Source organism: Cynocephalus volans, chromosome 3 (genome assembly GCF_027409185.1).
Source record: "Cynocephalus volans isolate mCynVol1 chromosome 3, mCynVol1.pri, whole genome shotgun sequence".
NCBI lineage: Eukaryota > Metazoa > Chordata > Mammalia > Dermoptera > Cynocephalidae > Cynocephalus > Cynocephalus volans.
In genome coordinates this window covers 181,679,307-181,707,107 of record NC_084462.1, presented here as the reverse complement: position 1 = coordinate 181,707,107, position 27,801 = coordinate 181,679,307, and the positions used below count along the sequence as shown (strand labels likewise).

At 45.6% G+C, this 27,801-nt stretch overlaps 1 protein-coding gene across 2 annotated transcripts; it reads right to left on the bottom strand.

Moving 5' to 3' along the window:
- Positions 1-113: 113 nt before the first annotated feature.
- On the bottom strand, positions 114-27,322 carry ZNF839 (zinc finger protein 839). Of its 2 annotated transcripts, none has more exons than XM_063089456.1 (8): positions 27,032-27,322; positions 20,077-20,985; positions 10,486-10,722; positions 7,718-7,810; positions 6,264-6,413; positions 3,980-4,117; positions 3,690-3,825; positions 114-1,690 (listed from the first exon to the last, which is right to left on the bottom strand). In XM_063089456.1, the coding sequence occupies exons 1-8, from the start codon at positions 27,320-27,322 to the stop codon at positions 1,551-1,553; spliced, it is 2,094 nt and encodes a 697-aa protein (XP_062945526.1). In that variant the 3' UTR covers positions 114-1,550. The 2 variants fall into 2 exon arrangements, with proteins under 2 accessions (XP_062945526.1, XP_062945527.1); XM_063089457.1 differs by having other exon boundaries at positions 114-428.
- Between the last annotated feature and the right edge of the window lie 479 nt (positions 27,323-27,801).

The following is a 27,801-nucleotide window of genomic DNA, read 5'->3' as shown; positions in this document are numbered from 1 at the left end:
CTCCTGCTCCTAATCTGAGTATTTTAAATTATAAGTACTATGAATACAAAACAAAGGTTCTTATGAGAAAAGGAAATTTCCATTTATTTTATATGTAATAAGGTTATGTCTATTAATGGAGTATGGCAATATAGCTGCTGTGTATCTGACTCTATATTTGGGGACTCTGTGAAGGCTAACCAGTAGATAAGCACAGGGCTCCCTGTGAGTCCTGCTCACTGCTGTCCGTTCCACACCTGGCACACAGAACACTCAACGCACACACGTCCAGTTAATGAGGACACTATGAGAGCCTCCTGCATTTTCAACTCTGTACAGTGGAACGAGGGTACTTTTTTATTACATCGGTTGAATTTTCTAGCCATTCATAGCAGCACATACACAATGGTGAAATTAAGGTGTGTTGGGACATTCAATCGAGTAACATCCTATAAATAGAAAATAAATGTATATAGTTAACAGGGCCTTGTCCAGACTATGGTCAGATTCAACCCAGCTTGTGTTAGTTGCCCGATGGGGGACACGAAGGATCCTCAGAAAGGAGGCTCTTGTCTACAAGGATCCCAGGAAGGGACTCGTGGTGGTTTTGTGGGACTCTGGGCTCTGGAGAAGTGGCCCTGAGTCTACACAGCCACAACCTGACCTGACAGCCGACTCTCCTAGGCCACAGCTGTGGCCAATCCTGCTGGGAAAGTGCCCTTCTGTTCCTGTTGAACCACTCAGATCAAGTGAGAGAGCAGGACGTTCCTCCCCGACACTGAAAGGGCTGAAGGAAACGCTGGCCCTCCACAGCAGGCCCGAGGGAGCACAGCCCTGGGTGAGGTGCAGCCATGACCCCAGCTCTGTCCCTGAGCATCGTCTTCTCTGCTTGGGGTCTCCCCTGACAGTCTCTGCCAGGTGGGGGAGAGAACAGCTGCCCACTTCGAATGCTCTCGTCTGAGCATGGACAAATGACCATGCCCTTTTCCCCCCATAATATAGCCAAGGAAAACATTCAAGAGACTCCAATTAGTGACTTTACAAGTGGGACATCAAAGAACTGGGCCTCTGACCTGAGCTCTGTCTCACTGTGGACCTCCAATAAGCCATCCTATCATTTACACCTCACTTTCCTCATCCATAAAATGCGACTAGAAATGACTTTCTTTCCTACTTCTCAATAAATTGTTGCCCAGAATAGCTAGCTTGTTTATATTTTTTAAACGGAACCCAGAAGCAGTCTAGTATGGACCAGGTCTGGCAGAAAAAGCAGCATATCACCCAGGAGAGAAGGAGACATCACTTTTGGGAAATAGGGAGCAGGGCAGATAATCAAGTAATAATGGAGTGACATTAATCACAAGTCATCAAGGGATCCATTATCAAGTAACATATCTGCCATTATGATGAGCGCTACAGAAAAATGTAGACAGTAGGGCAGAAAGACATTATTCTTTATAAATAAAATGTTCATTTGTGTCAGTATTCACATTAGAAAAATAGACATTGCTTGAAACAGACCTTCTTTGGATAAAGTACATACAAATCTAGGGTCATGGTCTGACTCCTTTTCACTGTGAGGGCTCTGCCTCCATGGTGAGGAACGTCTCCACAGTTCCAAGAGGAACCCCTTCTGGTGGGCCCATCTGCAGGGCAGGCCCCTCTGCATTGGTCACTATGACAATGTCCTCCTCTTGAGACACTATGGGACCTGGATGGGACAAGATAAGCCCATCAGAAGTCTGAATAAAAATCTGCTCCTGTCCCTGAGACAATAGCTCACGGCACCCAGTGGTAATTTCAAAAGCCATGGCTTCACCTACAGCAACCACACTCTCCAATTCTCTCTGGCCAGTGTGCACCTCCATCCCACAGGGGAACTGGTTCAAGTCCCCGTCATGGCTTCTGAGACCCCCTTCATTGGACAGCGATCCCTCCGGGCTAGGCTGAGGCCCTGGCTCAGACACAATCCTGTAGGCACAGTCTACTGGCATGATATCCATGGACAAAATTTTGTCAAGCGGAGGGGCCGCAACCTCCGTGGGCAGGAGGCTGCAGGGGCTGGACTGCTGATGGCTCAGATAGGTATCACACATCTCCCAGAGGTTTCCTGCCTCTACATTTCCAGACCTGCCAGGCAGCAGGGACTCCACTCCACCTGATGACAAGGTGCTGCAGACACCCAGGCTCCTCAGGCTGTCCCCGGCATCCTGGTCTGAAGAGTGTTCCGGAGAATTCTCTCCAGGGTAAACTGCCACCTGTGCCTGGGTCAGCCTCCCGGGCTCTCCTAATGGAGTATAAAGACCCGGCCCTCTGACACCCTGACACAGAGGAGCAGGGCCCACAGAGCCACTCCTAGCTTCTAAGTCAGCAAACACCTTAAGCTGCGGGCCCAGATGGAGTGTGCTTCTATCACTATCAGAAACCATCATCCTGTGGCTTGCTTCAGAATGGGGACAGGTGGCCCCATTTACTGGAGGGGCAAAACCTGAATGGTTCAGAAAAACAGGTGAGCATATGCGTACTGTGTTACGGCCCTGGTCACTACACTCACTATCCAAAACAAGCCAGTACAAATTAACTTTCTTACAAAAAAATGAAAACATAAACTCTCCTTGCTACTTGGTATTGGTAACGGGTTTTTTTGTATTAGTCCCTATCATCTATTCACAAAGACAGATTTTGTATTAAAGTTGGGTTCTAAGAGTCATTCAGCGGCATGATTTTATACCAACACTGAATGATCGATCACTGGTTCTTCACCAGAAGAAAGCGGAGAATCACCTGAGAAGCTTTTCTAAAATACTCATGTCCACACCCATCCCTACAACCCACACACCTGCAATTTCCAGGGCAGAGGCCCAGGTCCTTGTACTTGAAAACAACCTCCCCAGGAGATTCTGACACACACACCCCAATTAAGAATCACTATCCTGAACCGTCAGTACCCTGAGGGTGAGAAAACCACCTTATTCATCCCTGAGTGTTCCACCTGGGACAATGCAGGGCACATAACAGATACTTAAGAACTGTTAGGACTGACCACTAGCTTCCAAGTATGGATGAAGCTAAAAGAGGAAACGCAGACGAGCTAAGTAAGGGCAGTTTTGTTCTCAATAGGTGCCAGGGATTTTTTATTGTCCCCATTGAACAACTCTGCCTGCCCTTATGGCAGAATTAAGTAGTAAGTTCTAAAATGGGATTGCCTCTTCCAAGTTGAGACTTTAGAATCAGGCAAGGTATAAGGTGGCTGATATGACTTTAGAAAGGCATATAATTATTCTCAGTATGTTCAAAGTGTCTAGTTGATAGGTCTGGCTGGAGCCAGAATATGTCTTGTTTTCAAATGTTACATTCAGCTGGCATGTAGAGCCAAGTTTTATGAAAGCCAAGCCACAGATGCATGTGTCCTTGGGAACCGTCTCTGTCCAACATCTCCTGACCCCCCTGGGTACAACCCACTCACCACCATGAGGCAGCTCTTCAGTTTAATATTGGACTCAAGAAAACCTCAAAGACCTCAAGACTCATGGGGAATTAATATGGAATGCTAGAACATTGGGAGGTTGGCATAAAACTTGAGAAAGCAGAGGATTCACTTAAATCCAGCCTCGGAGGCATGCAACCCTGAAAAGTGGCAGCCCCGAGAACATCTGTGCATGCAGGCAGGGCCTCTGAGCCATGGGACACATCCACGAAGAGCACTTTACCTGTGCTGGCAGCTGAAGCACACAAGGGCCTGGGCTTCTCCCGGCCTCTGCTGTCAGCAGCAGGGTACTCAGTGGTGTCCTCAGACAGACTTTCTCTTCTGGTCCTTTTCACTGAGGCCAGTCCCTCTTCTGTGGCCTGAGAAGAGAAGACCCGATCAGCTAAGACTGGGGAAAACAGGCAAACTGGCACCTCTTCTTCCCGGGAGCAGTGATGTGAGTTGAAGAAGCCAAACCACACTAGCTCAGCGGTGCACAGACAGTCAGCTGGCGCCACCGCCAACCATGCCCACCTCACTGTCCCTCTTCCGTCCACTAGCTGCCGCCAGCTGCTCCTCCACCTCTCGGCCGGGGCACTTGCGGGGAACGCAGTCTGGGTGTACTTCTCTTTTCCTCAGGATTTCTTCTGTGATTCCTAACGACTCGGCAACCTGAAGAGAAAAGGGCCAATAAAAACAAGCTTCACTCAAAACGGATCCAAGTCTCCAGAAGCATGTCGACACATAAGAATTAAACGGCTGAGTTCAAATCTGTGAAGTCCCTTTGCGTGGTGAGGAGTCATTTGAAAAATAGGACGAAGATGAACAGGTGGAACAGTTGTGATAAATCACATCGTCATCAAAACTAGAAGCTTCTGTGTTAGCACAGTTTAGAAGAGGCGACTGAGAACTTTTAAAAAATTCAAAACACTCTCTTTAATGCTATCACAAGCTTGATAATGTTAGCTGATGCCAAGGTGACTTTCCTTCCTGCTATTCCTCCTTTTTTGAATTATCACTGGTCTCTTCAGAAAAATAACCCTGCCTATTCTATAACCAGATCTCCCCTCCCACTTGGTGGCAAGGGCATGGCTTTGGGGCCTAAGCGAGCCCAGGCTGGATCCCACTTCTCTGCTCACAGCCCGGTGGCCTTCCTGAGCCACCCATTTCCCTGAGCCTCCCTTATGCATCTCCCTGAGTTTCCTTTCCCATAAGAGAGAGACTGCAGCTGCCTGGAGGGTTTTTGTGGAGATTCGGTTGGTTCCATATGCAAAGCCTATTAAGTGATATGTGGTATTATCATGTACACATGGATGTTACAGAGACAAAACCAGAGAGCAAAAGACTGGGGTGGGGCACAGAAGGATCTGGCAGCAGAACAAGGCTAAAGTAGAAAATGGGGGCTGGGCAAGTGGTGCCTACCAACCCGGACAGTGTCCCCTTACAAACTGAGCCATTGTCGTTGCTCCAACAAGGCCACAGCACAGTCTGAACTGCCTATGAAAGATGGACTCCAATGGGTGTGCACAGCATTTGTGCACATCAAACTCTGTTTCATGATAGGATGACAACCATCCACTTTAAAAAACATACAGGTGACTATTATGAACTGACACAAGTACACAAGGCTTAGCAAAAAATCCATTACATTTGTGTAACATATAATTTCAGAAAATGAAATACAAAAACTTATTAGGGAACATGTTAAACAACAAATTTCTGTAAAAGTAATAACAATGGCCAATAAAAAAACAAAACCAAAAAAGGCATGTATTATATTAGGGTGTGGACCGAGACGTCTTGCTACAGAAGAGTCAGTAACATATGCTAATCCTCTCATCACAGATAGGCAGGTCCACTGGGCTAATAAAACGGGAAGAGCAGTGTGGCTGGTCCGATGGTGGTGAGTCATCAGAACTTACTAACTCCAGTGTTACTGAAGTTGGTATATAATCCCCCACTGCTAAATTTGACTGGCTATGGAAAAAACGGGAAAAAAAGCAGTTAAAGGCAGAATGGCCTTTCTGAGTATTCGTCATTGTTGTATGTGTAACAGTTATTTTAAGAAACAAGGCACTATTTAAACAATGGCAGCACTGTGACAGCCAGAAACGATCATTTAATCCAGTGCTCCCCTTTCACAGAGTAGGACGATGAGTCCTAGAGGGAGGTGGGGACTCTGTCACGGTCAGCGGAACAGACAGCGGGGCCTGAACCCAAGTCCCCCATGCCAGTCACTGTGAAAGGCCACTGGGTGATCGGACCTCGTGACGCATGCTGCACCAGCACAGGGCTTAACCAAACCAAGCAAAACTCATTTCTGTAAAGTATCCAATGCAGCTAAAGACAATTTGATGATGGCAATGACAGTGAAGTAAGAACTATGTCAAAACAACCACAAAGAACTAGGCCCCTGTGTAACCCTCCCCAAAACTTACACAAAGAAGAAAACGATGCCCTGATGTATTAACTGTGATCTTCAGTGAGTGGGAGGATTATCAAGTTTTTACTTTTTTTTTTTTAAAGATGACCAGTAAGGGGACCTTAACCCTTGACTTGGTGGTGTCAACACCATGCTCTCCCGAGTGAGCCACAGGGCGGCCCCTATGGAGTTTTTACTTTTAGCTTATCTGCATTGCTGAGTTTTCTGCAACGAGCGTTTATTGCATTTATATTAGGGAGAAAAACTTCACTAGGGGAAAAAGCTAAAAAGAGGTTGACTATGAGGATGTCATTTAAAAAACACTTTCCTTCATTCATGGATGTCCCTCTTTTGGCTAACTCTAAAGGCGAAACTTTTTGCCATGGGAGATGTTACCTTATTATTGTTTATTTCCAGGGGCTCCTGAGCACATGGACCAGAACTACTGAGGTAATCTTGACACATTTTCTTAACCATTTTATGTAACTCTTCAAATTCCTTGTATACGGCTGGGAAAACAGGCTTTGCTAGATGACCTTTTTCAACCTTAGTGAAGACAAAGATGACCAAAAAATGTTTAAACCCGAGGCAATGATATGGAGAACACAGAAAGAAATTTAAACAATGGAAGGATACGAGTTCCCCAATCCCCCAGCAGCTGGTCAGTGGGGCATTTCCTTCACTCTCCAGTGAGCACCTACTGTGTGCCTGGCACTATGCCTGGCATGGGGAGGCGAGAATGGCACTATGGGGAGGAGCAGACCAGAAAACAAGCCACCCCTGGTGTGGCCCCTGTGACAGCCACAGAGGGCCCTGGGCGAGCTCCGAGGATGGAGCAGCCCTGAGGGAGGGGAAGGCAGAAAGGCCCTTAGGACCGGCTGGGCCTTCGGCTCTCAAGAGATGTACCCAAGCCTCCTGTGCTGGCTATCAGTGGGAAGAGGGGTGCAGGTGGCTCGGGCTGCATCGTCAGAGCAGGCGCAGAGGGGGCAGAGCCCAGGGTGGAGGAGGCCAGCCAAGGTCGGGGGGCATCAGGGAGGGCCCAGACTGGCCACAGTTTGCTGCTACCACTGTTAGATAAAAAATATAGGAGGCCATTTGTTTGGACTGACCTCTTGCACTAGGCCCCAACAGACCAGACTACAAGTCAAAATGGAGTCACTCACACTGAGGTTCCATGTCACCAAACCGAAACTGAGCTGTTATCAGAAACTGAGCTGTTATCAGGCCTGCCTTCGAGAAATCAAGAGAGATAACAGCCAAATTTCCCAAACAGGCCAGTTTCAATCTGCATCATAATAAAGGCCCCTCTGCCTTCATCCTTACAACAAAAAGAAACCTGAAATAACCTGATGTTAACCAATCAGGTTATTTATTCTGTCCCTGCCTCACAAGGGAAGTGACTTTGAAATGACTGACCACTTTTTGTTCTTTGATTCTGCTTTCTTCAGTCCTTCTCTGTCTATAAAACCAACACTCTCTGTTCAACTCATTTGGAACACTTACCCTATTTTAAGGAATGAAGTGTCCAATTCTAGAATCACAAATAAAGCCAATTAAGATCTTTAAACAAAATTTGTTGTAATCTTGTCTTTTACCACCACGTTCGCTCCTCCCATACAAAGTTAAAACAGTCAAGGGAGTGGATGAGCGACCTGCCCAAGAGACCCAGCCATGCAGGCACCAGCCCTTCCTCCAGACACCAAGGCATGACCAAGGGCCTCATTTTAGCTCTGTCCTGGAGAAGGGAAACAATTCCAAATGGCCTGGCTCTTTCTAAAATAAATATGAAAGATGTCTTTCGAAATAACCTCAGGTCATCATCTCACTCGTTAAAATACACTAAGACTCACCTTCATCAGAAGAAATTCATACACGGTCACAATCTGAGCCAGCTGAGGTAGAGCCGATTCCACTAGATCCTCCTGGTCACACTGCTGGAGAAACTACCAAAAGAAAGTGTTTGACATCTTTGAAAGCCCTGCAAAGAGTTTCCCAATAGCCAAAAAGTTGGTGCAACACAGAACATAAAAGAAAGTCACCCCCCAAACTCAGCAACTATAAACTATAAATATTGTGTTCTATTAAATATCTCACTTGTTCGCCCATTAACAAAGTACTATGATCAATTCTGGGTTCAAAGTTCTAGTCCCCAGACAAGCACTGAGCACTGCTCTGGGTACTGGGCCCTGGCACAAGGACATGGCGATGAGGAAATGCATGTCCTGCCCTCCAAAGCTCACCAGCTAGTGCAGGAAGCTGCAGCATCAGGGCGTACACCACATGTTGTAGGCACCCAGTGGAAGACGCAACTGTGTGCCAGGGTGGGCGGTGGGGAGAGAAGGGGGGCAGTGCAGCTGGAGGCAGCACCTGAGGGGACTTCAGAAGGGCAGCCCAAGACCCAGTTGGCAGGGCAAAAGGGTTTGCATTTCTTTCTATAGGTGGCATATGGAGGTAGGTTAAGGGCAGCCCCCTGGAGTGGTGGTGCAGAGAACGCAGTGGAGGCCAGAGGCCCCGCAGGTGGCACACAGGCAGCACACAGGCAGGAGACTACTGCCAATGTACAGCCAGGAGAAGGTGAGGACCCAGGTGATGACAGGGGTGTGGGCAGGAGAAGGGAGAGGTGCAGGAAGGGCATAGTCCTTTGGGCTTAGTGACCATAGGACACAGGGTGGCTCTGGGTTCCCAGTTTGAGCACCCAGGCAGATGCGACAGCCCTTGACAGTGCAGGGGTGGATGGGAAGCCAGCAGTGGGCTCTGCTCAGACATGGAAGTCAGAGGGGTTCACAGGACACCCAGGTGGAGGTGATTCAAAGAATAGATCTGAGGCTGCAGAGAGAGGTCTGAACAGGAAAAACAGACATAGAAAAGAAGGTTTGAGAAGCCTGGAGGATGACTGAGATCACCTAGGGAAGCTACAAAGTGTGGGGAAAGCTGAGGAAATCTTAGAAACAGAAAGTTTCAGGGAGGTCACGAGATGCGGGCTTAGGAAAAGAGATTATTCTATTATTCTATCTGGGAGCTGCAAAGGACTGGAGGGGTTCAGAGGAGGGCCACAGATGGTCATAAAACAGGCAGGGAAGCTAAAGAAAAACCTTTTCATTTGTAAGACAAAAATGTTTAATTATGACTTTCAAAAACCCTTAGAAAAAAATGACCAGGTAACTTTCAACTGTACAGGAAGTGCAGGAAGGTCAAATACAGCCTTGCAACTCACCATGACCCGACTATACTGTGGACAAGCTTAGCAACCGTGGACAGGACACCCTCAATCTTCTGCTTCACACTCACGTCCACCAGACAGTTTCGTTGACTGACTGATCTGACTGTCTTCTTTCTCCACGTCTATCTTGTGCACGCTGTCCCCTCCATACCCAGAGCAGGGCCTGACACTTGATGGACACCATGTAAATGTATAGATTAATGTCCATTTCAGGGGAAATTCTCATCTAGAAGAGTTGAGAACGGTCCTGTTCAAAGCTGTCCTCCCGTCCTCTGTGAGACAGAGGTAGGTCAGGTTGGTGGCTCACATTACAGTCACTGGCAGGCAGAGTAGACAGGGACTCACTGACCTCAGAGCCCATCATGTGCTCCTACTCAGCAGACACAAGGTGATCTGCACTTAAATTCTGGATCTGCCGCCTACCTGTGGGGTGACCTTGTGTAAGTTATTTAGCCTCTCTGAGTTTCAGGTTCCTCTCCTATTAAGATAGGTCATGCAATAAATGAAATGAGGTCTACCCGAAGCTTAGCATGCAAGCACCAGGGTCTGGTGCGGCTGAGCTGTCACGAAGAAGGTGCTCAGTAAATGGTGGCTATTTTGAATGCTGTGAATGAATCAAGTCAGAGACTACCTTACCTCCTAGTTCTGAAAATCGATTATCTGGAATTATCACCATACATGCCCAAATGGGAGTGAAGCTAATTCACCAGGGTTTAAATTTGCTACTAGAACAGGTAATGTTACCTTTTGCCTCAAGAACCTTCCAGGAAATCCACTTCCTCTCTGAAAACCACTTCTTCCACTTAGCATAGGAGTCTGGAGGCTCCCCTTGACAGCCAATCTTTCTGGGGGCCAGAGCTTATTATCTCATGCTCTCCCTTGCTGTATTTTCCACCTGTTTTCTTTAGGATACTCACTTGGCCATCATCAGGCAAATAAATATATTGTAGCCAAAGACAATTTGGATAAATTTAGGCTTCTACTTTTCCAAGTCAATCCAATTCATTCAATAAAACTATTTTCAGGGAACTGAAACGAACACTCCAGGGTTCAAAACCTGAAACCTGCTTTTATACACCTTGAAACTTTTTACAGAAAAATAGAAAACCATTTCTGTTGTTTTTTAAACTATTTCCATGTAAACACAGGTTATAATTATTCAAAACTTATAAAGACAAGCAGCTTTTGGAGTTATACTGCAGGCCCTATGGTCATTTTAAATAGGTAAAATCTATGAATTATTTCAGACAATACTATTCTTGAATTTATTACTTACTTCATCCAGTTACATTTCAGGTGAACTCTTTAGTTGATCTGGGAATTCAGAAACCTAACAGTGAATTGCCACATACCATGTCAAACAAACAGGGTTCAAGACAGGGCTGCAGAGTGACGCACCTCCCTGAGCCCGGCTCTGCCCTTGCACGCACCCTGCGTTCCCGCAGTGGCAGGGCCTCCATGCGCTTGTGTGGCAGCTGCTCTGCTCTGCCGAGGGACAGTTGCGCTGGACTCCGCAGGGGTCTCGGAGTATCCGCTTCTAGGTCCTAGGTGTCCCTCTGATCCCAAAAGAGCTGAGTAACTTCCGTTTTCTGGTTCAGACACCAACGCCTCTTCAACTTCTATAGACTGACCATTCTAGAGAGTGTTGCATACCCAAAAATAAAATAAAATAAAATAATCATGCTTTATACACCCCCATGAAAACTTTAAAGAAGAAAAACGTCAAGTCAAAGGCAAGGAACTTGCTAATTATTTCTCCTTTACATAATCAGGACACATTAACTACAATCGATGCATTTTAAACTTTCCCAACAAAGTACCCTGCAGGACATGAAGGAATATTAGCCAGCCAGTAAGTCTGGGCTGACAAACTGTAACCCTGGAGTGTTGACCAAAATGAAGCAAGGTACCTCTCTCACATGACTGTCATCTTAAAAAGTTGATCTAATTTTTTCCCCTAATTCATAATTTATCCAGGACTTCTGTTTTTTTATGATATATTTCAAATACCATAAAATACATCCTTTGAAAGCAAACAATTCAGTGGCTTTAATACATTCACCAGGTTCTGTACCTGTCATCACTATCTAATTCTACAATTCCACCGCCTCTGAAAGAAACCCTACCCATTAGCAGTCACTCCTCATTCCTCCCTTCCCCAGGCTCCGGCAGCCACTAATCTACTTTCTATCTCCGTGGATTTGCAAGGCTTTCTGAACAAAATCCTGGATCTGACACTGTCTAGCTATTTCCTCTTTCTGTGCCTATTCCCTCCTCTAATACACCCACACTTCCCAGGACAGCTGGAAGGTTAAGTGAGCTAATAAAAGGAAAGCACTCAAAGTGGCAGCCAGCACAAAGTATGTCCTCAAGTCGTAAAGAGTTTCCCTCTAAATCTTTGTTACAATGAAGCTTTAGGAGGAACATGAGGTTAACCTGTGGCTTTAGGTACCATGTGGCCCTCAGGAAGGGAGGGGAAAGACACAGATGTGCCCGTCCCTCCCCACCCCAGCATCTGGAGCAATCTGGATGGCCATCATTCCCAAGGCCAGCTGCCTGGAGTCACAAAGTCAAATATTTAGAAGTAGCTTTTGCTGTGGTATAGGATTTTATTACTGAAGGAAGTAGAAAGTGCCAGTCAGCCTGGTCGTCCAATGTGTCTCAGTTCTGGGCATGTTGTTGTCCCTCACGATTACTACTAGTACACCTTTCATTCTCAAAATGTCCAGGATGATAAACTACATGGTCACTGTAGGGGAAAAACAATAACCCCTACAGGATCTTAGTTGAGACAGACCCCTGTTACAAAAGACAGATTAATGAGAGAAAAACAAACAGAAGTTTATTGACATGCATATTCCATATACACACGGGAGACACCCAGAGAATGAGTAGTTCTCAGAGAAGTGGTTTTGAATTCCAGTTTTTACAACATCTTAAAGAAAAGACAATCAATTTTTAGAGAAGTGACAAGAAAAAGGAAAAAGACTTTGAGTCTCAACGGGAGGGTGGCAACTTGAGGGAAGGCAAATAAGGGGAAGGCAAATAAGGGGCAGACAACAGTTAGTAAAGCTTATCAAAGGAGATTCCTGTAGTATCATCTTCAGGCCAAGGAGAGTCTAACGCTGTCTTTGGCAGTTAACCTTTGTTCTCCCTGGTAGATAACAGGGCAGGATACCTCTGTCTTTGTAAATCTATGTTCTGCCTTTAGGCAAAGAGAGGGGGAGCAGAGAGTTTTCCTATAAAATAAAAATTATAGGAGGCTATTATTTTGGACTAAGTCCCTATACAAGGCCCCAACAGACAGACTAAATATCAGAATGGAGTCACTCGTGCTGGGGTTCTATGTCACCAAACTAAAACTAAGTGGTGCTAGCCAGGTAGCTCAGTTGGTTAGAGTGCAGCCTTATAACCCCAAGGGCACAGGTTCAGATCCCTGAACCACGCAGCAACCAAAAAAAGTTTAAAAAAAAGCAAACAAAACACCAGAGTTATCTGACCTGAAAAATCAGGAGAGAGGGATAACAGCCAACTTCCTAACAGGCCAGTTTCAGTCTTCAATCAGCATGAAATAAAATTCCCTCTGTTTTAATCCTTAAACTGAAGTAATCTGATGTTAACCTCTCTATTATTCTCTCTCCCTGACCCTATGTTACAAGGACAGTAACTCTGAAATAACCAATCCACTTTTTTTCTTTGTTTTAGCCCTTTTTCTTTTTCTTCTTTTTTCATACTGAAAAAGCAAAGGCAAACTGCCCTTTTTCTGTTTACAAAACCAACCTCCTCTGCTCGTCTCACTGAAACACTTATTCTATGTTATGGAATAAAGTGTTGCTCAATTCTAGAACCACTGTAAAGCCAACCGAGACCTTTAAACAAAATTTTTTATAATTTTGTCTTTTGATGCCTGCATCTGCTTCTTCTTAATTGTCTTCAGCTCAACAATCCTTCATATTTTGCAGAGACATATTCTGGTCTCCCACATCACATCACCCTGGCACTTGTACAACTTAAGAAAAATAGGATGGTTTTTCAAAAGTTAGAGTTTTACCAGCCATGAGAGGCACAGAACCTCCTGAAAGAGGCACCCTGGTCTAGGGGCTATGAGGTCAGAAGACCCGGGTCTACCTCCCCTGGACAGAGACTGCGACGTGCTGTGCACTGGGGTGGCTCAGCCCTCGCTGCGGAGGCTCATTTGCCGCATCTCAAGAAGGAACTACTGCACCTCCCTTTCAGGGCTCTCATAGCATTAAGAAAATGTCTGGGGTACTCCTAGCACAGGGCCTACCCAAAGTAGGCACACAATAAAAGGTATTATTGTTGTTGCTGCTGCTATTATTACCATCATTATTCAGACTAATCCTACAGGGTAGGATAATATTATTTAATCTTCTTTTTTTTCGGTGGCTGACCAGATATTTTTGAATCTTAACACAGAGCTGTCCCGTGGTTCTACCACTAGACCTCTATACAGATCCGCTGGGCCCAGACCATTCTGTTCAGGCTGAAGGTACCAATCTGTAACCCAAAGTGGCTGCCAGCCTCACTCCTTGCTCAGCATCCCCCGCCACTGGAGGGAATGAGGGGTCAGGGCAGGCAAACACGCATTTTCACATCTTTCAAGTCACTAAAATCACAAACTCCCATCAAGGAATAACATTGATCCCAACTGGTTTCTCTATTTAACTTTTCAAATATTACAAATTAATTTAACCATAATTACCTAGTCAAAAGCACAAAAGATACCAAAACCAAAAAACAAAACAAGGGGTTCCGGTCAAGATGGCAGAATAAATGGTTCCCAGCATCACGCTCTCCCACAAATCAACCAATTTACAACTATAAAAATGTAACATCAGCCAAGCTGGGGCTGCTGGAGCTCAGGTAAAAGGGAGGAGAGACCTACAGAGTTCATGAAGGTGGGAGAAGCCAGGATGAGAGAAAGAGAAAACTGCTCTGAGCATTTCAGGCCACGGCTGCTTTAAGGCTGGAGCTGCTGAGCACACAGAGCAGGAGCCGGCAGAAGCCACAGCTGTGCCCCTCAGATGGAGTTGCTTGGAGGCAGCAGGGGAGAAGAGGGCCTTGGTGGCCCCCAGGACAACAAGACCACTAATAAGGTTCCCATGGACCCACACAGGAGCAATGAGCCAGAACAGCTGAAAAAGTGGAGCCATTCAGAGGCCGGTGAGTCATTGCAAGGGATTGGAACAGGGCCCATCCCATGGGAAGTGTTGCAGTGGGGGAGATGTGCCCACCAGGAGAACACTGGGGCACAGCAAGGACAGCTGATCTGCCCCCAAATCAGCACAGGACCACTCAGAGGAGACTGGTCGGGAATGTAGAATTGCATGAGGTGCAGTTTGATGAAAACACGCAGGCCCAGATCAGAGATTCTACAGAACACAGATCCACTGGGTCTCTGGAGAGTCGGACGTACCTATAAGGTCAACCATTAAACCCTGAGCTGCACAAAAAGCCTTCCCTAGGGAAACAGCAATAAAGCAGCAATTTAGCTCAGCCACACAGTTCAAGTACTGGTTCCCACAGGAAGTTCCCCCGTGTTAGAAGCAAAGGACAACAAATTAGTTCTGCCCCAGGCACACCACCAGCACCTTGGGGCCTGCCTGGGAACCGGAGGCTTGGATCCGGAGACTGGACCCCACTCCCACTTCCAGGCAAACTGCGCCAGTGCCTTGGGGCCAGCACAGGGACCGGAGGCATGGAGAAGGGGACTGAACCCTCCTCCCACAACCGGACACACCATGCCAGCACCCTGGGGCCTGCCCAGTGACCCGAGGCAAGGAGAAGGGGAACAGACCTCTCTCCTACAACCAGGCACACCATGCCCACACCTTGAGGCCTGCCCAGGGACCCAAGGCATGGAGAAGGGGACTGGACCTCTCTCCCACAACCAGGCACACCTAGCTAGCACCTTGGGTCCTGCCCAGTGACCCGAGGTATGGAGCCGGGGACCAGAACCTCCTCTCACCACCAGGCACACCATGCCAGCACCTCGGAGCCTGCCCAGGGACCCAGGGCATGGAGAAGGGGACCGGACCTATCTCCTACAACCAGGCACACTGTGCCAGTGCCTCAGGGACCACCCAGGGACCTGGGGCATGGAGAGGAGAAGGGGACCAGACCGCCCTCCCACAACTAGGCACATCATGCCAGTGCCTCAGGGCCCACCCAGGGCATGGAGACGGGGATTGGACCCTCTTCCCACAACCAGGCATGCCATGCCAGTGCCTCGGGGCCCACCCAGAGACCCAGGGCATGGAGAAGGGGACTGAACACACCTCCCACAACCTGGCATATGGCATCAGCGACTTGGGGCCTGCCCAGGGACCAGAGACATGGAAAAGGGGACCAGACGCACCCCACAAACAGGCACATCGCCAGTGCCAAGGAGCATACCAGAAACAGCACCTCCATGTAGGTGGCCCACCACAGCCACCACAATAACCATGGCTGCCGCGAAAGCGACTAGACACCACAAGCACCACGCAAATGGTCCACCAACCACTGGAGTGCATTCACACAAGGAGAGTCACCAGCAGAGCCAAAGAAAAGAAGAGGATGTCTCTTTCCACAAAGCCCATTTCAGAGTGACAGAAGAAGCATCTGCTCTATGATAATATTAGGGGACCTGATCACACCTCTCAGCATTGGACAGATCATCTAGGCAAAGAATTAACAGAGTAACCATGATTCTAAGGAGGGAAGAAATCTAGGGTGATTAGAGGGGGAGGGGGAGGGAATGGGGGAAGGGCAGAGATTAGACAAGGGGCATAAAGAATAAGTACAATTTGTAACAATACATATACTAGTAATATTGATTTGATCAAAATATCTCAATGTTCAACCCCCAAAATATGTATAATCGATTTTGATTCAATAAATAAATTTTTAAAAAACCAAAAAAACCCAAAAAAACAAAAAAAACAAAAACATAGCCGATGCAAGTCAAAGGAAAAGGAAGAAGGGAGTTTAAAGCACAGTGGAATGAGGGAGACTAGAGACCAGCCATTTGTTAAAGTAATCCAATCGCGGGCCGACCCCGTGGCTCACTCGGGAGAGGACGGCACTGGAAGCGCCAAGGCCGCGGGTTCGGATCCTAGATAGGGATGGCCGGTGCGCTCACTGGCTGGGCGCGGTGTGGGCGACACCGAGCCAAGGGTTACGATCCCCTTACCGGTCACACACACACACACAAAAAAAGTAATCCAATTGCCATTTTTAACACAATTTACCTACTGCACAGGGCACCCAAATACACATCACATATGTCTGATAACCTAAAATTTCAGTAAATAAATTTTGATGTGGTAAAGATCAATAAAATTGACAAAACTTTAGCTAGATGGAATAAGATAAAAAGAGAAGACTCAAATTACGAAAATAAGAAATTAAAGTAGAAACATTAGTACCTAGGGCATACTGTAAACAATCATGAACCAACAAATTGGATTACCTAGATGAACTGGATAAATTTCTAGAAACACAAAACCTACTCAGACTAAATCACAAAGAAACAGAAAATTTGAATAGAGTTATAACTAGTAAGGAGACTGAATCACTAATCAAAAAGTTCCCAAGAAAAAGAAAATAAGCTAAGAAAGAAAGAAAGAAAGAAAAAAAAATCTCTCAACAAAGAAAAGTCAGGACCTGATGGCTTTACTGGTGTATTCTACCAAACATTTAAAGAATTAACACCAATCCTTCGCAAATTTTTCCAAAAAATTGAAGAGGGAACACTCCCTAACTCATTCTACGAGGCCAGCAGTACTCTGATACCAAAATTAAACAATGACATTAAAAGAAAAGAAAACTACAGGCCAATATCCCTGATGAACACTGATGTAAAAATACTCATCAAAATACTAGCAAACCAAATTCAGATGCATATTAACAGAATTATACTCATGACCAAGTGGAATTTATTCCTAGAATGGTTCAACATATGAAAATTGATCAATGTAATACACCATATTCACAGAATGATGGGAAAAAAACCATATGATCTCAGTTGATGCAGAGAAAGCACCACCAAAATTCAACACCCTTTCATGATAAAAAACACTCAACAAACTAGGAATATAAGGAAACTATCTCAACATAATAAAAGCCATATATGAAAAACCCATAATGAATATCATACCCAATGGTGAAAGACTGAAAGCTTTTCCTCTAAAATCAGGAATAAAGCAAGGATGCCCACATTCGCCACTTTTATTCAACACAGTACTAGTAGTTCTAGCTAGAGCACTTAGGCAAGAAAAAGAAATAAAAGACATCCAAATTGGAAAGGAGTAAAAGTATCTGTATTTTCAGACAATATGGTCTTATAAGTAGAAAACCCTATAAAGCTTCCACCAAAAAATGTGTTAGAATAAATGAATTCAGCAAAATAGGAGCATACAGAGCAAATATACAAAAATCGGTTGCATTTACTAAAAATGAACAAATCTAAAAAAGAAATTAAGTAAACAATTCCACTGAAAGTAGCATCAAAAAGAATAAAATACTTAGGAATTAACTTAACCAAGAAAGTGAAAAACTAGTACAATGAACACTATAAAACATTGCTGAAAGAAATTAAAGAAGTCAAAAAAATGTGCTCCTGGATTGGAAGACTTGATATTGTTGAGATGTTCATACTACCCAAAGCGAACTACATACTGAATGCAATTGCTACCAAAATCCCAGTAATGTTTTTTGCAGAAGTAGAAAAACCCATCCTAAAATTCATATGGAATCTCAAGGGACCCCAAATAGTCAAAACAATCTTGAAAAAGAAGAGTGAAGCAGGAAGATTCATATTTCTTGATTTCAAAACTTACTACAAAGCAAAAAAAACTTACTACAAAGTACTAAAAGAGTGTGGTACGGCCATAGTGATTGACATACAGACCAATGGAACAGAAGAGAATAGAAATGATTTTTGTATACATGGTCAAATGATTTTTGTCAAGGCCACCAAAACCCTTCAATGGGGAAAGGGCAGTCTTTTTAACAAATGGTACTAGGCAAACCGTATATTCACATGCAAAAGAATGAAGTTGGGACCTTACCTAACACCATATTAAAAAAATTAATTCAAAATGGATCAAAGACCTAAATATAACATCTAAAAGTATAGATTCTTAGAAGAAAACGTAGGGTAAAAGCTTCATGACACTAGATTTGGCAATGATTTCTTGGATATGATACCAAAGACAACAAAAAAATAGACAAACTGGACTTCATGAAAATTAAAAAATTTTATGCTTCAGAACCCACTATCAATAGAGTGAAAAGGCAACTCACAGAATGGGAGAAAATATTTGCAAATCATATATCTGAGAAGGCATTAATATCCAGAATACGTATGAAAAAAAACTTTAAACTCAACAACAAAAAACCACCTATTGAAAAACAGGCAAAAGACTTGAACAGACATTTCCCCAGAGAAGATAAACAAATGGCCAATAAGCACATGAAAAGATGCTTAACATCACTAATCATTAGGGAAACACAAATCAAAACTATGAGAGGTCACCTCACACCCATCAAGATGGTTATTAAAAGGGCCGAGCCCGTGGCACACTCAGGAGAGTGTGGCACTGGGAGCGCGGCGATGCTCCCGCCGCAGGTTCGGATCCTATATAGGAATGGCCAGTGCACTCGCTGGCTGAGTGCCGGTCACGAAAAAGACAAAAAAAAAAAAAAAAAAAAAAAAAAGATGGTTATTAAAAAAGCAGAAAATGCTGGCCAGTTAGCTCAGTTGGTTAGAGTGTGGTGTTATGACACTGAGGTCAAGGGTTCAGATCCCCATACCTGCCAGCCTTTAAAAAAAAAAAAATGCAGAAAATAACAAGTGTTGGAGAGGATGTGGAGTAACTGGAACCCCTGTGGCACTGCTGGTGGGAATGTAAGATGGTACAGCCACTGTGGAAAATAGTATGGAGGTTCCTCAAAGAATTAAAAATAGAATTACCATATGATCCAGCAAGTCCACTTCTGGGTATATATCCAAAAGAACCGAAAGCACAGTCCTGAAGAAATATTTGTACACCCACGTTCATAGAAGCATCGTTCCCAATAGCCAAAAGGTGGAAGCAACTTGTGTCCACTGACGAATGAATGGATAAACGAAATGTGGTATACACAAGGGAATATTATTCAGCCTTAAAAAGGAAGGAAATTCTGAGGTATGCTATAACATGGACGAACCCTGATGACATCGTGCTAAGTAAAATAAGCCAGTCACAGAAAGACAGATATATGTGATTACACTTACATGAGATGCTTAGAGTAGCCAAAATCATAGAGACAGAAAGCAGAACACTAGTTGCCAGGTGTTTGGGGCAGGGAAAGTGGGGAGCTAGTATTTACAGGCACAGAACGTTTTGCAAGATGAGGAGTTCTGGAGATGGATGATGGTGACGGCTGCACAACACTATGAATGTGCTTAATGCCACTGAATTGTACACTTAAAAACGGTTAAGATGGTAAATTTTTTTAAGTATAAAAAAATTTGGAAAAAAATTTTTGATGTGGTAGCACAAACTCATAGTAACTCACGTTGGTTTTGTTTTATTGGGAGTTTGAGAAGGGGCAAAATGGGGAGAGGACATGCTAAGTAGCCTGCTACTGCTGATGCTCCAGGAAGTACCCCGTGGACTGCCACCCCCAATTCTGACCTTTCCCAACACCCTCTGTAATGTTAGTGTAGCCAAGAGGGCACTGCTTTAGTCTCACTGACCAGATCTAAAGAACTGACAGCTGCGTTCCCATCAAACGTACTAAATCATGCCAACAGACAGAAGACACACACTTTCCCACCTGTTTGGCAGCAGTGCAGACAATGGTGGGGGTCTTGGGTCCCCCACTAGGATGATTTTGGTCTTGCTTGAACCTTCACCTGAACCCCCATCAGACACTGAAAAGATTCATTTAAGGATATGGGCAGGAATGAGGACACTGTCACCCAGACAGAAACATTACCTGCAGGCCACCAGGTGCTGGCTCTGTCCTTGTGACACAGCATGAGAGGGCCCCTCCTTCACATGCAGCAGATGGTGGGGACAGCTCCAGGGAGGTCAGGCTGGCGGTCCTTCCCTCCATGTGCCCATGGGTCACATTCCCATCGGCTTTCACAGACAGCAACATCTCAGGTTCCAGCTGGCCATGGCTTGGATTCAGTTTAAAATGCCTAGCCAGCCCCCCTTTTCCTATGTAGGACTTTTCACACGTCTGACACTTAAAAGCCTTGGGCCTCAGGGAGCAGCTCGATAAGTCAAAGAACACCCGCTTTTCCCTCTGGTCTTCATCTTCCTCCACACTCAGTTCTGAATAATCGTCAGAATCTGACAGGTGACCATCTGCCAAATCCTCCGTTTTAATGAATTTATAATCTTTAGCTTTATACTTGGGAGGTCGAGATATCCGTCCAGAACGTGTTTTCACTTTTAAAGATTTTTTTAGTTTCCCAGTACATTTTGTATGCAAGTTAGAAATAAATAAATGTGCTGAACTGGATGAAACAGAAGTTATTGCAGGCGGGTCAGAGGCCGACAAAGGGGTCAACATGGCACCCTGTCCATTTGGAGTCTTGGGGACCATGACGTTCTTCACAGGGACTGGTTGGAGGGCAGGCAGTGGTCTCTGTACAAACAACTGAGCAGGACGCTGTGGTGAGTCACTCAGGAAGTGTGGCTGTGGCCCGAGGCTGACAAGGGGCTGTACCCTGAGCAGCTGAGAGCTAGCAACCTGGAGCCCCACCAGGCTGGAATTCTTTCCGGGCAGCTGGCTTTGTCTTGCTGTTTTGAGCTGGATGACAGCCAGTGGGGGCATTGGCTTTTCCTGACCTTTCATTTCTCCAGATGTTACCTTGACACAAATGGCTTCTAGTTGCTTAAATACAGAAAGAAGAAAACAGGAAAGAAAAAAACAGCATTATGCTGCAATTTTGCTCTCATTGTAAATCCATTATTGAAATTTTTTCTAAATTATAAAATATATCTCACATAGAAAAAAAGTCTATGTAACGTATCTGTACTGTTTACAGTGGTGTTTCTCAAACCTTTCTGACCATATACCACAGTGCTACATTTTACATCAAAACCTAGTACACATGTGCAGAAACATTTACATTTATAAATGAAATAAAAAGTTGATGAAACTACTTACCATCCCTACATGAATGCCCTCTAATGGTATCTATTATACATCACTTCTTTAAAAATACTAATCATGGCCCGCTAAGTTGATTTCATGACCCATTAAGAAATAATATCTTTCTTTATAGTTTTTTTACCCATGTGTTTTTTACCTGGAGTCCTTAGGACTCAATTCAATATGTGGGCTCACTTTTTTAAAAGAAGTTTTAAATAAAATTCTGGAACCCAAAAAATCCATAAAGAACAATGTAACCCAGGTCCCTACCACCCACCTTATGACATGCAACATTACTGCCTCAGATGGTCTATGATATGCTCCCAACATGTACACCCTTCTTTTTCTGCACGCCCCTATCCTGAATGTGCTGTTTATCATTCTTATGCCATTTCTAGTATTTATACTGCACACACAGATAGCCCTAAAAATATATAGTTCAGCTTTGACTTTTTTTTTCTTTTTCTGGCCGGCTGGTACAGTTTTGACATGTTTTTAAACTTTATAGAAATGATATCATCTCCTGCTCTTCCAGGTTTTATTACCCCCTATTTTGCTTTGTGAAATTCATCCATCTTGATGTGTGTGGCTCTCAGTGGTTCATTTTCTCTGCAGTGTGAGCACACTGTTCTCCTGCTAATGCACTGGTGGTTTCCAATCCTCTGCTCTTACGGTCTGTTCTGAACCTTCATGGATGTGTGAGAGTGAGCTTCACTTCTTGAATTCCATAAAAAGCGCTCACATGGCACTCATACTCATACAAAGACGTATGTTCCAGGAGGTTTAGGGCAGCACAGTCTGTATTAAGAAAACAAAGGGGGGTGGCTGCCTTCAACAACATTCCACAAATATTTATGAAGCACTGATCATGTACCAGAAACACTGCTACAGGTGTTAAAAATACAGCTGTCATTGGTGAGAGGGTGAGGGCAGAAAAACAGACAAGGTTCCTGCCCTCACAGAGTAGAAATAATGAGCATTTCCCTCCAGGCAGAAGAGAGACACAAACATCATCATCCCCAGCAGGGTTTCTCAACCTTGGCACAACTGATACTTTGGACTAGCAACTCGTTGTTGTGGGTGGCTGTCCTGTGCACTATAGCATGTTGAGTGGCATCCCTGCCTCTACCCACTAAATGCCAGTAGCACTCCCAAGTCGTGACAATTAAATTAAAAATGTCTCCAGACATTGCTAAATGACCCCTGTTAAAACCAGTGATTTGGGACCACCAACGGGTTTTCTTTGGACTCAACTCTCTACCAGGGGACAATGAATAAAAATGTCACACACAGCAGAATAAAAACCCTCACTGACACCAAGCTGGAGTACATCTCTTGTCTGCATGTTATACACGACTACAAATAGCAGAGACAATTTGACATTTTGGTTTATGAAGACGTATACAGAACTATTGCCAGTGCCACGTGGGTGCCCCATTCCTGGGCTACTTGTGAATCAAATGACAACTAGATTTACTTTGCATATCCTTCAAGAACCATATTTGTTTCATTTTACCACCAGTCACAGAGTATCTCTCTAAGCTCTTGAGATATTATCAGATAATGCCATTATAAGAATACATACACATGCACACCCCAAATCCTATTGTTTTAAGATTACCACAGCAGCAAAGCTGGTCTCATAATTTATCTGCTATCCAGGCTGGCTTACCACGTGGGTATTATATTTGATACTTTGTCATATTTATTTCATTCAGCAAACCTGTACTGAGTATCTCTGGGTACCATCTATAAACATTAGTCAAGAGAAAATAAATGCAGGAAGAGAACCCCAATTCGGGGTTAATTTCCCAAGGAAGGGAGGCCTCTCTCTTGAGGGTTCCCAAGGGAAGTTAACCACTTCGGGGCCTCTGACTGTTCAGAAGAGATGGGCTTTGAGTAATCCTTTGCATCTCCATCACCCAGGGGAAGTGGGGTGACAAATCCGTGGGGGCAAAGCAACAAAATGGTGCCCCATGTGAGGACATTCTCCATGAATCAGAGACTGACCTGCCAAGCATTGGAGAAGAAATGAACGTCCAATTCATCCCGGCAAGGGAGTCCCTAATAAGGAAGACGCATCCCGGATATAATTTAGAACTTTGGCTATAAGATAGCATGTCTCATTTCCAAGTTGCTGATCCCTTTTCATGTTGCCTGAATTTGGCCTGGTGCTGCTTCATCCTGCTGTTTGTCTTTCCCCCCGATGTGGAACAGACAGACCTTCATCTGGGAAACAGCATTCCCAGCTGCATGGGACATATACAAAGAAAAGTAAGACCTTTTCAATCAAGATATTGATCATCAATGGTTTTATGAGGAATGCCTTGATCATAAAGGGAGAAATAACGTCTTCTCTACAAAAGCAGTTCTCTAAATTTCCTGGCCTTACAGAGGGTATTTGTAACTTGGATGAGACATCCTGTTCTTAAACAAAAGACTTGTAATTGATGAAAAATTTTACAAAAGACTAGATACTCTGAAAGCAGTAATGTCCTGGACAGTTTTACATTAACAAATTCTCTGGACTCAGAATCAACTATTATAGGGAGCAAAATCCCTTTCTGGAGTTTCAACAATTGGTAATTACACCCAATTCACAGCACCTGGATTGATGCTGCTGCAGCCACCCTGAGATGCTGACCTCATCAGTCCTCACCTGAAGTAAATTAAAAGGACTTGCCATGCTAAATGATACCAACTTTGCTTTAAATGCTTATGTCTTAACTCTGCCAACCTGATCTACAGCTTTTACTTTTTCTTTTAAGTAAATAAAACGGGGGAGATGTGGAATATACTATAAAGCATATGTACTTCACAGGGCCTGGTTTTCCAAAGCCTTGCAGTTTCAAATATTGACCTTGCAGAGGACTGGAAATTTTCCTCAGGCTATAAAATCTCTGGTGTAAGATAAAGATTTGTGACACAGCAAGGTTGCTGGCTCAAGGACAGACTAATTACTGATTGGTATGTAAAGATACTGGAAAATTGTGGAGGGAGAAGGAATGTTTGCTAAGAGCAAGCCTTGTTGGTGGACCACTTAATTGCCTTTTGGAATGTCATCTGACTTGTTTCACTGAAAGTTACCAGCCTATATTGCTAAACTATAACCCCACCTATGCTCTCTTCCTGTAACTTCCTGGTGTAGAAAATAAATGCAGGAAGAGAACCCCAATTTGGGGTTAATTTCCCAAGGAATGGATGCCTCTCACTTGAGCGTTCCCAAGGGAAGTTAACCACTTTGGGGCCTCTCACTGCTCAGAAGAAAAAAAAAAAAAAACATTAGTCAAGTCTTAGTCTCTCCTTGAGGTGGCAGGTGGTGTCTCTCACCATGCCTCAGTCCCTGCAGACCTGCTGAATCAGATCTTCTGGGGTGCAGCCCCAACATCTGTCCTTTCAAAAGCTCCACCAATTCTGAGGGCAGACAAAATTCCCAAAGGAATGTGGATAGGAAAACAATGAGATCATGACACGACAGGTGCAACAGAGAGGCAGGAACAGCACACAGGTGGTAGGCTGCCCAAAAGAGGAAGCCTTCTCTGAGGGAGGCCTTGAAGGCTGAGAAGAATTTTTGTCAGGTGAAAAGGGCATTCCAGGTGTAAGGAAAACATGTGCAAATACATGGATACATAAAAAAGGGCACAGCATGTTGGATGGAACTGGAAATGTTTCTGTGGGGTAGAACAGGCAAGATAGGGAGGGGCCAGAGCATCAGTTTGACCCATGGAGCATGTCCATTTGGCCTGTGCTTCTAATGCACACAATGAACCACTGGGCCTTTCTGCCTTGGTTGTCTAAATGCACCCCTTCCCACCCTCCCCACCCTGGAACACTGCCTCTCCTCTTCTGCATTTTCAACTCAGAACCACCCTTCAACGTCTAATTCAGATACTCACTCTTTAACATAATCACTTCTGATCCCAAGCCAGAAATAAGCTCTATTTCTCTAAATGCATTTAGTTCTCTATCTGTACCTCTAGTCTTCTGACCTTGACTAGAAGTCATCTGGGTCATGTTTTTACTTCTTGTAAGTTCATAAACTCCTTAGAGATAAGGTACACATCTGGTTTGCGTTTGTGGCCTCCATAGCACAGTTGAGGCTGAAAGAGTAGCAGAATGGGTTGCAAAGGCGTATCACTGAGAGTGCAGGTAGAATTTATACTATCCCCATTAGATCAGCTACAGATTACAATCTTATCATGCTGCCTAACCTTGATTAAATTTGCTTTCTTTTTATGTAACATGTCATTTTTGGACTTTCCTAAATTGCCACACCAAACTCAATCAAAAAGCTGGGGCCACATTCAGCAGCGTGTAGTGAAGAGTACAGGGGATCTATTTAGATCCCAGTACTGGCCAGCCCCCCACCTCCTCACCCCCATAAAAGTACACGGGGTCAGGAATGCAGCCACACCTATGGGACCTTGGGCAAAGTCACTCGACCTCTCTGAGCTTGTTCCCCTCCAGTAAAATGCTGATACAAAGACACTATTGATTGGCTGCTGAGAACTAAGCAGCCCAGCACAGTGCCTGGCACAGAGTAGGGGCTCTGTGAAGGGCAGCCACTGGATGGTGCCCTGCAGTCTTCTGACTCAGACTTGCTGTACACAGCCTATGGGGAGGCATTTGGTTCTCCAGCAGAGAATAGAAGCCAGAAAGCTAATCCAAGGATTCATCCCTCCTGCAAGCAAGGAAACCAAAGCCTAAAGAGGTTGAGTTACCTCTAGGAAGTGTGGTGCTTGGGCAGAATCATACTTGTCTCCCCAGCTTTTAGCGAGACAGCTCTCCAGTCTTTATGAGCAACTGGGTACAACTCTAAGCAGCCAAAATCACTAGTCAAAAAACCCAAAACAAGTGAAGGTTGTTGATTCGATTCTCTATCCTATTTCTTCTACTGGAAGAAGCTCTCTTCTTTTGGCAATTTTGGGGTGAGAAGCATTTTGTCACTTAAAACCCCAGCGCTGAAAGGTGTGATTTTACAGATGATGTGTAAGATTTCAGGACCCTCTGTGCCCAGGAGACCATGTTCTAGTTTCAACTCCCCTAGCAGCCAAGGGCTGTGTGACCTGGGAAATAAACCCACCAAGAAAGGATGTTTTGTAGCATACAGAGTGCTTTCACATATTTCATTCATGAAGTGTGCATCGGGCACTGTGCTGGACACTAGGGTTACAAATCACAGTCACTACCCCTCAGGGTGGTAAGTTCTGTAGCAAACTACTATAATGCGTTTAATTCTGTCCCAAGCCTGGGCCTTGGCACTTGCTGTGCCTTCCACTTGAAAAGATCTCTTCATCCGTTCAGGTTCAGTTCCAGTGCCAGGCCTAGGGGACTTCCCACTGTAAAGTAGCCCCCTTGTCACTCCCAGAACCTGCCTCATGTTCTTCAGTGAGTGTGGTCAAGGCTGTACCTACTGCACTAGGGCAGTACCTGGAACACAGTAAGTGCTCAATAAATACTAGAAGAACGGACGAGGGTCTATAAGAGCTAGGCAGCATGGAGGAGCCCTGAGCAGACCTGTGAAAGCAGAGAAGGCACGAGGGCGTCCCAGGCAGAGGGCCCAGTGTGGGCAAAAGCTCCTGGAGAGAGGAGCCTTGGAGATGCTGCAAACGATGGACCGGTGACGGGTGGCGGCCGACTGCTGTGCCTAAGGAGCTTAGCCCGGGGCCGCCCTGAGTTTTCACGTGGGTGGATACTGTCCTCTCTAAGCAGCTCTAAGGCCGACGAGCTCGCCCTGCCGCCCCCTCCGGGCCTCAGTTTCCCCCACTTCCCTCCGGCGTCTCACCTGGGGCGGCAGCAGGCGCGGCGGGCGCGAGGGCTCGGAGCCCGGGCCCCGCTGCAGGGCGGCCTGCTGGGCCGCATCCCGCAGCCGCCGCGCCGCGTCCTGCAGCACGAAGGGCGGCGGCGGCGGCTCGGCGGGCAGCTGCGCCTTCGTCACCTGCTCCAGGACCCGCCGCAGCTGCTCGGGGCCCAGCGGAGCCAGGCGCGCGGCGCTGCCGCTCTGTTCGGGAGAAGCCCGGCAGCCGCCGCCGCCGTCCTCGCTGCCGCCCCCAGCCTCCGACTCCACGTCCGCCATGGCGGCCGAGGCGGGGACTCGAACCAGGGTCACCGAGCGACGGCGGCCCTAATGTGCGTCACTTGGGAAAGGGGCGGGCTACGAGTGCCCCGCAGGCCAAGACACCTCGGAAGGCGACCGTGCCCGGCCGGCAGGTCGGTGGGCGTGGCCTGCTCTGGCCCCGCCCTCCTTCCGACGGCCGCCTCTTTGCCAAGGACTGAATCCGCAGAGCGGACAGGCCTCATTTTCTTGTCGCCTGTCGTGGACGTAGTTAACTCAGATGTCACCTCCTCAGGAGCTGCCCCAGATCTCCCAGACGGAGCTCTTCGGGGTACCAGAGCCCCTGGCCTAACATGTATCACACTATCCAAACGTTCTCAACGTCGTCGCGCGTCAGAGTCGCCTGGGCATCCCGTCTGGATTTGTCGATTCCTGGGCCCACCCCGAGTCGTTCTGATTTAATAGATCTGAGCGAGGTCTCAAAGTCTGCATTTTTAACG